Below are 13,634 nucleotides of genomic sequence, written 5' to 3'. Positions count from 1 at the left end.
CATCTCACGGTCGGCCAACCGTGGGCACTGCCAGACCGACCAGACTTGCTGTCTCAAGGGCCGTTTTTCCATCTGAATTCTGCGGCCCTCAACCTCACTGTGTGGCCATTGAGTCCTGGATCTTAGCGTCTTCAGGATTATCTCAAGAGGTCATTGCCACCATGAGACAGGCTAGGAAACCAACGTCCGCCAGGATCTACCACAGGACGTGGAAAATATTCCTGTCGTGGTGCTCTGCTCAGGGTTTCTCTCCCTGGCCATTTGCCTTGCCCACTTTTCTGTCCTTTCTTCAATCCGGATTGGAAAAGGGTTTGTCGCTAGGCTCCCTTAAGGGACAAGTCTCTGCGCTCTCTGTGTTTTTTCAGAAGCGCCTGGCCAGACTCCCACAGGTACGCACGTTCCTGCAAGGGGTTTGTCACATCGTCCCTCCTTACAAGCGTCCATTAGAACCCTGGGATCTGAACAGGGTGCTGATGGTTCTTCAGAAACCACCGTTCGAGCCAATGAGGGATATTTCGCTCGCACGCCTTTCGCAGAAAGTGGTTTTTCTAGTAGCAGTCACTTCACTTCGGAGAGTGTCTGAGCTAGCAGCGTTGTCATGCAAAGCTCCTTTCCTGGTGTTTCACCAGGACAAGGTGGTTCTGCGTCCGGTTCCGGAATTCCTCCCTAAGGTGGTATCCCCCTTTCATCTCAATCAGGATATCTCCTTACCTTCTTTTTGCCCTCATCCAGTTCACCAGTGTGAAAAGGATTTGCACTTGTTAGATCTGGTGAGAGCACTCAGAGTCTACATTTCTCGTACGGCGCCCCTGCGCCGCTCGGATGCACTCTTTGTCCTTGTCGCTGGCCAGCGTAAAGGGACACAAGCTTCCAAATCAACCCTGGCTCGGTGGATCAAGGAACCAATTCTCGAAGCTTATCGTTCCTCGGGGCTTCCGGTTCCCTCAGGGCTGAAGGCCCATTCTACCAGGGCCGAAGGCCCATTCTACCAGGGCCGTGGGAGCGTCCTGGGCCTTGCGACACCAGGCTACGGCTCAGCAAGTGTGTCAGGCAGCTACCTGGTCGAGCCTGCACACTTTCACGAAACACTATCAGGTGCATACCTATGCTTCGGCAGATGCCAGCCTAGGTAGGCAAGTCCTTCAGGCGGCGGTTACCCACCTGTAGGACGGAGCCGTTACGGCTCTATTATGAGGTATTATTTACCCACCCAGGGACTGCTTTTGGACGTCCCAATTGTCTGGGTCTCCCAATGGAGCGCCAAAGAAGAAGGGAATTTTGTTTACTTACCGTAAATTCCTTTTCTTCTAGCTCCAATTGGGAGACCCAGCACCCGCCCCTGTTTTTTGTGTACACATGTTGTTCACGTTGAATGGTTTCAGTTCTCCGATATTCCTTCGGATTGAATTTACTTTAAACCAGTTTATAATTTTTTCCTCCTTCTTGCTTTTGCACCAAAACTGAGGAGCCCGTGGCAGCACGGGGGGTGTATAGGCTGAAGGGGAGGGGCTTTACACTTTTAGTGTAATACTTTGTGTGGCCTCCGGAGGCATAGCTATACACCCAATTGTCTGGGTCTCCCAATTGGAGCTAGAAGAAAAGGAATTTACGGTAAGTAAACAAAATTCCCTTCTTTTGTCAGCAAAATTTGATCTCTTGGCTGGTACTGTAAAAGGCAGCTTTTTATTAGCATGTAATTGCATAAAACCAATGGAAAAAAAATGCAGCCCCCCCCTAAACCATACCAAAAATGTCCTGTATGAACATAACCTTACACGGAGCGAAGATGATCGAGGGTACCTCACCCAGTTGTGCATTATCACTCCTGACTCCAGATTGTGTGATCCTGGATCATACCTTTTTCAGGACAGAGTATAGCACCTGCACTACATCATTCTGCTTTGTGCTGGCTCTACATGGTTTTTGGGCTGCAGTCATATATAGTAACATGTCTTTTTTTTTTTGTTTTGTTTTGTCCAGGGCCCCCCCTTCCCCTCAGGGTACACCCTCAGTCTGTCCACGGTGGACTCTCTGTCCCCCAACATCGGTCATTCTGATTTCTTTTTTCGGCTCCATCATGCAGTCTCTGTCCCTCTCGGAGCATGATTTCCATCTCATTCCCCAGCTTCAGGTGTGGCTTGGCCTGTTCTTTTGAGCCTACCATGACCCTTTGGTTCTTTTGCCAGAGCTGAGCCTGTAATTTAGGCCGTGTTTTCGATCTCAGCGTAGCAGGCTTCCATGCACCTTCTGCGACACTACAGGTTTTTTTTCCTGAAGTGGGGACTCTAATTTAGGCCCTGACAGCCTAGCGGGCTCCATCGGGCCAATCAGGCACAGGGGATACAAGAGACAAGACTCTGGTCAGAAAATGGTCCTGCCATCCAGATAAGAGGGGATATGGCCTGACCCCTGGCAGACTGTAGTCTGTGCTTTGTGTCAGCACCTCCCCACAAGCCAGTCCTTCCTAGCAGAATTATTACTAGCATCCACAAGTCCTGCAGTTACAGAGGCAATAGGTTTTCCTTGGCATTACAAAGCACCTTCACTTGGGAACCCTTTGGGATGGTCTGTTTCCTGTTACAGGACTTGCAGCTTCCTGTTGTCAGGATACTTGTATCATGAGAGGTTGTCGCCTCCCCCCACATGAACATATGATATCCTCCACTAAAACAAGAAAGTATCGTAGTGCCTACTTGCATGTCAGTACACACCGATTGATTGCTCTCAGTGAGGAAAAAAAAAGTATACATATCAGGAGTCTGTTTTTCCATGAGATGGCTATTGTCATGCTAGCTACGGGGAAGTACCAAGTGAATAGCGCAAGGGAAGGCAAAGGATACCCTGTGTCTAGTAAAAGGGGAGATGGTGACACCTGACTATACCTACTGCTGTTTCCTGGGGTCCCTCACCACCCTAGATAGGTTCCGCATCTATGCCCGAGCCGAATACCTGACCCTAGATATCCCTATTGCTAGGCTCTAAATAGGGAACGGATGGAATGAGCTCTTCATCACCCCAAAAAACACTATAGATTACACACTGGGGTGAAATGCATGAACTACTTATCTACAGATGTCTCAATTTAGTAAAGTTTTCAACAACAATACCTCAGAGCCACCTGCTTACAACCAAGGCTTGAATGAGGCTCTGTTCTACTGTACTGTTCTTAGTTGTTGTATCATTCGTTGTGTATTGGTGGGTGTATAGTCTGCAAAGCTGGAGCCGACTTTTTTATCTAGGTGTAATTCTTAAGCGGGCTTTACACGCTACGATATCATTGCCGATATCACTAGCGAGTGTACCCGCCCCCATTGTTTGTGCAACACGGGCAAATCGCTGCCCGTTGCGCGCTAAATCGCGCACCCCCGTCACACGGACTTACCTGCCCTGCGACGTCGCTCTGTCCGGCGATCCGCCTCCTTTCTAAGGGGGCGGGTCGTGCGATGTCACACGGCAGGCGTCCAATAGAAGCAGAAGGGCGGAGATGAGCGGAACATAAACATCCCACCCACCTCCTTCCTTCCGCATAGCCGGTGGAGGCAGGTAAGGAGATGTTCCTCGCTCCTGCAGTGTCACACACAGCGATGTGGGCTGCCGCAGTAACGAGGAACAACATCGCTAATGAGCATTAAACGATTTTTGGTTTTAGAATGACCTCTCCGCGGCAAACGATTTTGCCCTCTTTTGCGATCGTTTTAGGTCACACAAAAGTGTCACACGCTGCGATATCGTGAATGACACCGTATGTGCGTCACAAACACCATGACCCCGATGATAAAACATTAACAATATCATAGCATGTAAAGCATGCTTTAGTATCAGCCTCCTGGAGGCAGCAGCATACACCCATGGTTTCCCGTGTGCCCTGATGAAGAGTACAAGAAAGGGATTTTACATTAAGTACCAAAAATCCTCTGTTTGTTTTGTAAAAAAAAAATAAAATTTAACTTTGTAATTTTGCATGTCAGGCTGATGATATATCTTTACCATTCAATGGTATATATCACATTTTGATCACTTTTTCATGCAGTTTTGGGATGAGGAACAGCAAATAGAAAAAAGGCATTTCTGTTATTTATATATATATATATTTTGTTTTGCTTTCACTTTTCATTGTATTGGTTCAATATGCAAATTGCTTCTTCAGAAAGGAAGTGGGCTTGAACTCTAGTGCCACCTTTTGGAAATAGCAATCCTTAAGGCCGCTTTACATGCTGCGATCTCGCTAGCGAGTGTACCCACCCCGTCAGTTGTGCGTCACTGGCAAATCACTGCCAGTGGCGCACAACATCGCTCGGACCCGTCACACTACTTACCTGCCTAGCGACGTCCCTGTGACCAGCGAACCGCCTCTTTTCTAAGGGGGAGGTTCGTTCGGCGTCACAGCGACGTCACTAAACGGCCGCCCAATAGAAGTGGAGGGGCGGAGATGAGCGGCTGTAACATCTCACCCACCTTCTTCCTTCCTCATTGCTGGTGGCTGCAGGTAAGGTGAGGTTCCTCGTTCCTGCGGTGTCACATATAGCGATGTGTGCTGCCGCAGGAACAACGAACAACCTGCAACAGCAATGATACTCGGGAATAGAGTACCGTGTCAACGATAAGGTGAGTATTTTCGCTCGTTAGCGGTCGCTCGTATGTTTCACACGCAACGGCGTCGCTAACGAGGCCGGATGTGCGTCACAAATTCAGTGACCCCCAACGACATCGCGTAAGCGATGTCGCTGTGTGTAAAGCGGCCTTAAGGCTACATGTGCACGCTGCAACAAAACTACAGCTAAACTGCACCTTGTCCTACAAATGTAAAGAAAACCCCACGCTTGTAATGATGCTGGGTTTTTGATGTGTTTTTTTTTGACCATGTGGTTTTTATGTTTTGTTTTGTTTTTTTTTTAAGCAGAGCCGCATTTTTGGTGCAGTTTTGTTGTTGGAAAGTTCTCACTTTTTACTTCCCAGCACAGTGTATGAGAATTCACATTTGCTGTGTGCTTGTTGCAGTTTTTCCATCTGTAGTTTATTAGTTCCAAACTTCTGACAAAAAAACTGCAGCATGTTCTATCCTCTCGTTTTTACAAACACTGCTTGATGAATTGGGGTCTTGATATTTGCTTCAGCGCAATTCTATGAACTAGTTATTATGTATTAATTTACAAACTGAGAAACTGTATAAATGTGTATATGAAATTACTTTTTCAGAAATGTATCAGAAAGAATGGAAGGCAGACCAACCAATCAGAGGGCTGAACTTCAGGTACGTATATTTTACCTAGTTGGCACTGATCGTAGTGTTTGATTCTTTGGAGATTAATAACTATTCCTGATAACAACTATTCAACTCGTGTGCTTAAAACCTACCGTTGCAATCAAAATTTTTAAACTCCTATTTTATTGGAGGTAACCTGTAAAGACTGTCTCACTTGAGTGATGGAATGCAATGTTTCTTAATTTCCAAATACCAATGGTTTATGACAAAAAGGAACAAAAAATCGATGAGAAAATACTATTGTGGTGGTATAGAGTTCCATCTGTTCTTCATAAAGATATACACCTTTGTTTCTCACCGATGTTAGTGGCTTGGGACTGAGTCAGACACACCATTGTATGTTTGCTGGAGATGGGACTCCGTATTTGAAACTTATGAGGTTGTTACTAGTGTAAAGCGGACCCAGACTTGAAAAATCCGGATCCGCGCTGTTTCAGCGGTAGATCCGGGTCCGACACGGACGCAGGATTCCAGGTGCAAGATCCGGATTCGGTGTTCTCTCTCTCTTTCTTTTTCCCGGATTCCGCTCCTCATTGACATATATTGGGCCGGATTCCGGATCAGATCCGGACTTCCTTGTCAACCCGCAACTGATCCGCCGGACCCGGATTATTAGCAATCCGCTCAACTCTAGTTGTTACGTTCTTGGGTAGGAGCCTCACTTCAGATGGAATTAATCTCAGTGATACCTATCCCCTTGCTGGTAATTCTTTAGGGTCTCCTCATACATTTCCTTACTGTAGACTGGTTGATTATACCAAAGTATTGGAAATTTATTGTGTCTCCTGCTATTAAAGGGAACCTGTCACCAGATTTGGGGCCGATAGCTGCGGCCACCACCACCGGGCTCTTATATACAGTATTCTAACATGCTGTATATAGGAACCCAGGCCGCTGTGTAGGACGTAAAATTCACTTTATAATACTTAGCTAAACCGGTCGTTGCGGTGGAGTTGAGTCAGAGAGGCGTCTCTGTTCTCCGGTGTCGGCGCCTCCTCTTTCGGCCATCTTCGTCCTCTTTCTGAAGCCTGTGCGCATGACGCTTCCTAAGTCATACACACTCGCCGGTCTCGCGCAGGCGCACTACAATACTTTGATCTGCTCGGGGCAGATCAAAGTGCGCCGGCGCAGGACCTCAGTGCCGGCGAGTGTGTAGGACGCGTCCTGCACGCCGGCTTAAGAAGAAAAAGAACAAAGATGGCCGAAAGAGGAGGCGCCGGTCCTGGAGAACGGGGCCACCCTTTTGACCAGACTGCACCGGAGCACCCTTCGAGGTGAGTATTATAAAGTGTTTTTCTTTGTCGCTCCATTGGGAGACCCAGACAATTGGGTGTATAGCTTCTGCCTCCGGAGGCCACACAAAGTATTACACTTAAAAAAGTGTAACCCCTCCCCTCTGCCTATACACCCTCCCGTGGATCACGGGCTCCTCAGTTTTATGCTTTGTGTGGAAGGAGGCACACATCCACTCATGCATTCTCATATTAGTTATGTCGGTTGGAAGAAAAGAGGGCCCCCACGGGGCCCCCGGCATGTTCCCTTCTCACCCCACTACGTCGGCGGTGTTGTTAAGGTTGAGGTACCCATTGTGGGTACAAAGGCCGGAGCCTCATGCCGTCTCCTTCACCATCCCTTAGCGGCTCTGGGAGAAGTGGGATCCTAAGCGGTCATCCATTTACTGGGACCGTGCTCCCTCCGCAGCCCCTGTGTGAATCTGGCGGACCGGAGTCTATTCAACCTCAGGGACCGGGCCCTGCAACTCTAAGGTACTCTGTGTCCCCATAGGGGACTGTGCAGGGAGCGCACCTTCTTCCCGGACGCTGCGGCAGCTGCTGAATTGAGAAGGCCGGCGGACTTCCGCGCCGACCGTGCCTGCTTGTCGGGCGCGGTCTCAAATTTAGTCCCCGGCTTCATCGCGGCCTAGTCGCAAAAAATCCCGCCCCCGGGCCTGCCTGTCAGGGGTAAGGGCGGGACTGCCGACCTGACGTCGGATGTGAGGGCTGGACCATCCTGCATGTTTCCTCCCCCCTCACTGATCACTGTGGGGACCCCAGATTCCCGCACTTTCCTGGCGCCGCCCATGGCTCCACTCCTCCCCTGAGAGCTCCGGCAGCCATTTTTTGGCATTCTGCCGGTGGAGGATTCTCAGTGAAGAGCTCTGCAGCTCCGGGGGACCTAAAGCAGGGAATCTGGAGGACACACACTCCGCTTTTTAGCGGTCGGTAAGCCACACCGGTCACCCGGTGCTGGTCTCCCTAGGGTGCCGGAATAGATACGTATTTATATATATATATTTCTGTTCGGTCGGGCTGTATACCCTTTTTTTGCCCATATACCCTCAGTGATCATTCTCCTAGGAGACAACAGCATGTCGTCCACAAGGAGCAAAGCTGTTAAGGCACAGGGTTTTTTTGCGGCCTGTACCTCTTGTGGGGCTATGTTACCTGCGGGTTCCACCTACCCTCACTGTGAGCAATGCTCGACCCCTGCTTCGCTTGCTCAGCCGGAGCCTCGGTCACTAGTGGGCCCCTCGGCTCATGTAGACCCCCCTGCTCCCCCTGTCCAGGCGGCAGGGACAGAGTTTGCCTCTTTTGCTGAGAAACTCTCTGAGTCACTTTCACAATCCATGACTCAGTCTATGGACAAATGGTCTGCCAAGCTGCTAGAAGCTTTGCAGTCCAGACCGGTCCTTACACAGACCCCGGCCTCTGTTGGATCGTCGCCTCCAGGCCCCTCTCGGTCCGCGCCGCAGCGCGCTCCCAGGTTGGGCCCTAGGTCTCACGTGGAGGACTCCTGCCCGGACCACAGTCCTAGACAGGCTAAGCGGGCTCGCTGGGAATCTTCCCCGACTTCTTCACGCTGCTCGGGTTCCCAGCTTGAGGACTCTCTGGAGGACGAGGCGGACGTCGCAGCTCAGGGCTCTGACCCTGACGTCGCCCTTAACCTTAATACACCTGAAGGGGACGCCTTAGTGAATGATCTTATCTCGTCCATCAACCAGGTGTTGGATCTCTCTCCCCGCCTCCTCCTGTAGAGGAGTCGGCGTCTCAGCAGGAGAAACACCAGTTTAGGTTCCCCAAACGTACACGTAGTGCGTTTTTCGATCACTCTAACTTCAGAGATGCTGTCCAAAAGCCCAGAGCGGTTCCGGACAAGCGCTTTTCTAAGCGCCTTACTGACACACGTTACCCCTTCCCATCTGAAGTAGTTAAGGGTTGGGCTCAGTGTCCCAAGGTGGATCCTCCAGTCTCTAGATTGGCGGCTAGATCTGTGGTATCGGTTGCAGATGGCTCATCGCTAAAGGATGCCACTGACAGGCAGATAGAGCTTCTGGTGAAGTCCATCTATGAGGCCACGGGCGCGTCTTTTGCCCCGGCTTTTGCAGCCGTGTGGGAACTCCAAGCTATCTCGGCTTGTCTGGCTGAGATTAATGCTGTCACACGTAATTCTGCTCCGCAAGTTGCGTCTTTGACTTCTCAAGCGTCAGCTTTTTCTTCCTACGCCATGAACGCAGTCCTAGACTCTGCTAGCCGTACAGCTGTGGCATCCGCTAACTCTGTGGCAGTCCGCAGGGCCATGTGGCTGCGCGAATGGAAGGCAGACTCGGCCTCCAAGAGGTTCTTAACCGGTTTGCCGTTTTCTGGCGACCGCTTGTTTGGCGACCGATTGGATGAGATTATTAAGGAATCCAAGGGAAAGGACTCCTCCTTACCCCAATCCAAACCTAAGAGACCTCAGCAACGAAAAATTATCTCCACGTGCCGATCGCACCCGAGCATCAACGCTTCTTGCGTTTCGCCATCGGGGACGAACACCTTCAGTTCGTGGCATTGCCTTTCGGCCTGGCGACAGCCCCACGGGTTTTCACCAAAGTCATGGCATCCGTTGTGGCGGTCCTACACTCTCAGGGCCACTCGGTGATTCCCTACTTAGACGATCTCCTAGTCAGGGCCCCTTCTCGGGTGGCGTGTCAACACAGCCTTACCGTCGCTCTGGCGACTCTCCAGCAGTTCGGGTGGATCATCAACTTCCCGAAATCCAAGTTGACACCGACCCAATCACTGACTTACCTCGGGATGGAGTTTCATACACTGTCAGCGGTAGTCAAGCTACCGCGGGACAAACAGCTTTCTCTGCAGGCAGGGGTGCAATCTCTTCTTCGGGGTCAGTCACACCCCTTAAGGCGCCTCATGCACTTCCTGGGGAAGATGGTGGCAGCGATGGAGGCAGTGCCGTTCGCGCAATTCCATCTGCGGCCACTCCAATGGGACATTCTCCGCAAATGGGACAGGAGGTCGGCTTCCCTCGACAGGAAAGTCTCTCTTTCCCTTACAACCAAGACGTCTCTTCAGTGGTGGCTCCTTCCCAATTCTCTATCGCAGGGAAAATCCTTCCTACCCCCAACCTGGGCTGTGGTCACCACGGACGCGAGCCTGTCAGGGTGGGGAGTGTTTTTTCTCCACCACAGGGCTCAGGGAACCTGGACTCCGATAGAGTCTTCCCTTCAGATCAATGTTCTGGAGATAAGGGCAGTGTATCTAGCCCTATTGGCTTTCCATCGGTGGCTGGAGGGCAGGCAGATCCGTATCCAGTTGGACAACGCCACTGCCGTCGCATACATCAACCACCAAGGCGGCACTCGCAGTCGTCAAGCCTTCCAGGAAGTCCGGCAGATTCTGCAGTGGGTGGAAGCCACAGCCTCCACCATCTCCGCAGTTCACATCCCGGGCGTAGAAAACTGGGAAGCAGATTTTCTCAGTCGTCAGGGCATGGATGCGGGGGAATGGTCTCTACACCCAGAAGTGTTTCGAGAGATCTGTCGCCGCTGGGGAACGCCGGACGTCGATCTCATGGCGTCACGGCACAACAACAAAGTCCCGGCATTCATGGCTCGGTCTCTGGATCACAGAGCTCTGGCGGCGGATGCGTTAGTTCAGGATTGGTCGCAGTTTCGACTACCTTACGTGTTTCCTCCTCTGGCGATGCTGCCCAGAGTGTTACGCAAGATCAGATCCGACTGCCGTCGCGCCATTCTCGTAGCTCCAGATTGGCCGAGGCGGTCGTGGTACCCGGGATCTGTGGCATCTCATGGTGGGACAACCGTGGGCGCTTCCAGACCGCCCAGACTTGCTGGCACAAGGCTCGTTTTTCCATCTGAATTCTGTGGCCCTCAACCTGACTGTGTGACCATTGAGTCCTGGCTCCTAGCGTCTTCAGGGTTATCTCAGGATGTCATTGCCACCATGGGACAGGCCAGGAAGCCAACGTCCGCCAAGATCTATTACAGGTCTTGGCAAATCTTCTTATCCTGGTGCTCTGATAACGGTTTTCCTCCATGGCCGTTTGCCTTACCCACTTTTCTTTCATTCCTTCAATCCGGAATGGACAAGGGTTTGTCACTCTGCTCTCTCAAGGGCCAAGTATCGGCGCTCTCCGTATTTTTTCAAAAGCGCCTAGCCAGGCTTCCGCAGGTCCGCACGTTCCTGCAGGGAGTTTGCCACATAGTCCCACCTTACAAACGTCCGCTGGAACCCTGGGATCTTAACAGGGTGCTAACGGCTCTTCAGAAACCACCTTTCGAGCCGCTGCGGGATGTCTCTTTATCACGTCTTTCGCAGAAGGTGGCCTTTCTAGTGGCAGTTACATCACTCCGGAGAGTGTCTGAGCTTGCAGCGCTGTCATGCAAAGCCCCCTTCCTGGTGTTTCACCAGGATAAGGTGGTTCTGCGTCCGGTCCCGGATTTTCTCCCTAAGGTGGTATCTCCTTTTCATCTCAATCAAGATATCTCCTTGCCTTCATTTTGCCCTAATCCAATTCACCAATGTGAAAAGGATTTGCACTCTTTGGATCTAGTGAGAGCACTCCGGTTCTACGTGTCTCGCACGGCGCCCCTGCGTCGTTCAGATGCGCTCTTTGTCCTTGTCGCTGGCCAGCGTAAGGGTTCGCAAGCTTCCAAGTCAACCTTGGCTCGGTGGATCAAGGAACCGATTCTCGAAGCCTACCGTTCTTCTTGGCTTCCGCTTCCTTCAGGGCTGAAAGCCCATTCTACCAGAGCCGTGGGTGCGTCCTGGGCATTGCGGCACCGGGCTACGGCTCAGCAGGTGTGTCAGGCAGCTACGTGGTCTAGTCTGCACACTTTCACGAACCACTATCAAGTGCATACCTATGCTTCGGCAGACGCCAGTTTAGGTAGGCGAGTCCTTCAGGCGGCGGTTGCCCACCTGTAAGAGGGGGCCGTTGCGGCTCTTTTTATTGAGGTATTCTTTTACCCACCCAGGGACTGCTTTTGGACGTCCCAATTGTCTGGGTCTCCCAATGGAGCGACAAAGAAGGGAATTTTGTTTACTTACCGTAAATTCCTTTTCTTCTAGCTCCTATTGGGAGACCCAGCACCCGGCCCTGTGCCCTTCGGGCTGGTTGTTCTTTTGTGTACACATGTTGTTCATGTTGAATTGTTCTTTTGGTTCATGGTTTTCAGTTCTCCGAACATCCTTCGGATTGAATTTACCCTAGACCAATTCATAAGTTTTCTCCTTCCTGCTTTTGCACCAAAACTGAGGAGCCCGTGATCCACGGGAGGGTGTATAGGCAGAGGGGAGGGGTTACACTTTTTTAAGTGTAATACTTTGTGTGGCCTCCGGAGGCAGAAGCTATACACCCAATTGTCTGGGTCTCCCAATAGGAGCTAGAAGAAAAGGAATTTACGGTAAGTAAACAAAATTCCCTTCTTTATGTTCTACACAGCGGCCTGGGCTCTTATATACAGCATTCTAACATGCTGTATATAAGAGCCCACTGGTGGTGGCTGCAGGTTATAGGCTCCAAAACTGGTGACAGGTTCCCTTTAAGCAATCTGTCTCTAAAACTATCTGTTTAAATCACCACTCCAGCATTTTGTGTTTTTTTGGTTTTTTTTTTCCTTTTTTTTATTTATTTTCCAGCGCTGGAGTGGTGCTTTTAAACTAAGGTCCCTACCCCTAGTATATTGCTCAACGTTCTGATGGTTTCACCTTTTTTTGACATTGCTAGTGAATGTCTCCCATCCTGGTACATATGATTCTCATTAAAGTATATTTCTTTGTCGCTCCATTGGGAGACCCAGACAATTGGGTGTATAGCTTCTGCCTCCGGAGGCCACACAAAGTATTACACTTTAAAAAGTGTAACCCCTCCCCTCTGCTATACACCCTCCCGTGCATCACGGGCTCCTCAGTTTTTATGCTTTGTGCGAAGGAGGCACACATGCACGCATAGCTCCACAATTTAGTCAGCAGCAGCTGCTGACTATATCGGATGGAAGAAAAGTGGGCCCATATAGGGCCCCCGGCATGCTCCCTTCTCACCCCACTCTGGTCGGCGGTGCTGTTAAGGTTGAGGTACCCATTGCGGGTACATAGGCAGAAGCCAACATGCTGTTTTCCTTCCCCATCCCTGCAGGGCTCTGGGTGAAGTGGGATCCATAATCGGTCTCCAGACACTGGGACCGTGCTCCCTCCGCAGCCCCTGGGGAATCTGCTGGACAGGAGCTGGGTATCGTCAGGGACATGGCCCTGCTACTGTGAGGTACTCTGTGTCCCCTTGGGGACGGCGCATGGAGCGCTTGTGTCATACACGCTGCAGCACTGCTGGGCGTGTTAGTGCGCCGGGACTACCGCGCTGACCGCGCTTGTTTGCCGGCCGCGCTTATAACTCTAGTCCCCGGCTTCTGCGGCCTAGTACCGCATATTCCCACCCCCGGGCCTGCCAGTCAGGGGAAGGGAGGGACGCTGCACTGGAAGATTCCCGCACTTTCTAGGGCAAGGTGCTCTGTGTCCCCGTTGGGACGGCGCATAAAGCACCTTGGGCCCAGACGCTGCAGCGACTGCGGCGTGCGTATGGGTCCGGGACTACCGCGCCGACCGTGCACTGCCGGCCGGCCGCGATTTTAACTTTAGTCCCCGGCTTTTGCGGCCTAGTATGGGATTCTCCCGCCCCCAGGCCTGCCAGTCAGGGAAAAGGGCGGGACGGTCGGTATGACGCCGACAGTGAGGGCTGGAGTACACTGAGCTGTCCTCCGCCCCCCTCACTACCCACGCTGGGGCACCAGATTCCCGCACTTTTTGTGACTACGCCCACGCCTCCCTCCTCCTCAGAGAACGCCGTCAGCCATGTTTTCAGCAACTTCTGGCTGCAGCTGAGGGAGACCCGGGGCAGAGAATCTGGTGGCCACAAGCCACATCCGCAGCCCCTGGGGGAATCTGCCGGACAGGAGACGGAGTATCGTCAGGGACATGGCCCTGCATCTACAGGTACTCTGTGTCCCCGTTGGGACGGTGCATGAAGCACCTTGGCCTCAGACGCAGCTGCGACTGCGGTGTGGATTTTTTGTCCG

At 51.5% G+C, this 13,634-nt stretch overlaps 1 protein-coding gene across 2 annotated transcripts in view; it reads left to right on the top strand.

The window, feature by feature from the left end:
- Nucleotides 1-13,634, top strand: part of LOC142296935 (ribonuclease H1-like) — a 125,019-nt gene that overhangs the window by 84,221 nt on the left and 27,164 nt on the right. For both annotated transcript variants that reach the window (XM_075341079.1, XM_075341080.1), the window contains exon 4: nucleotides 5,197-5,251. In XM_075341079.1, coding sequence (XP_075197194.1) covers nucleotides 5,197-5,251 — 55 coding nt within the window. The remainder of the gene's footprint in view (nucleotides 1-5,196; nucleotides 5,252-13,634) is intronic.

This window comes from Anomaloglossus baeobatrachus, chromosome 3 (genome assembly GCF_048569485.1).
Source record: "Anomaloglossus baeobatrachus isolate aAnoBae1 chromosome 3, aAnoBae1.hap1, whole genome shotgun sequence".
Lineage (NCBI taxonomy): Eukaryota > Metazoa > Chordata > Amphibia > Anura > Aromobatidae > Anomaloglossus > Anomaloglossus baeobatrachus.
The sequence above is the reverse complement of the archived record's forward strand: the minus strand, read 5'-3'. Positions and strand labels throughout refer to the sequence as shown.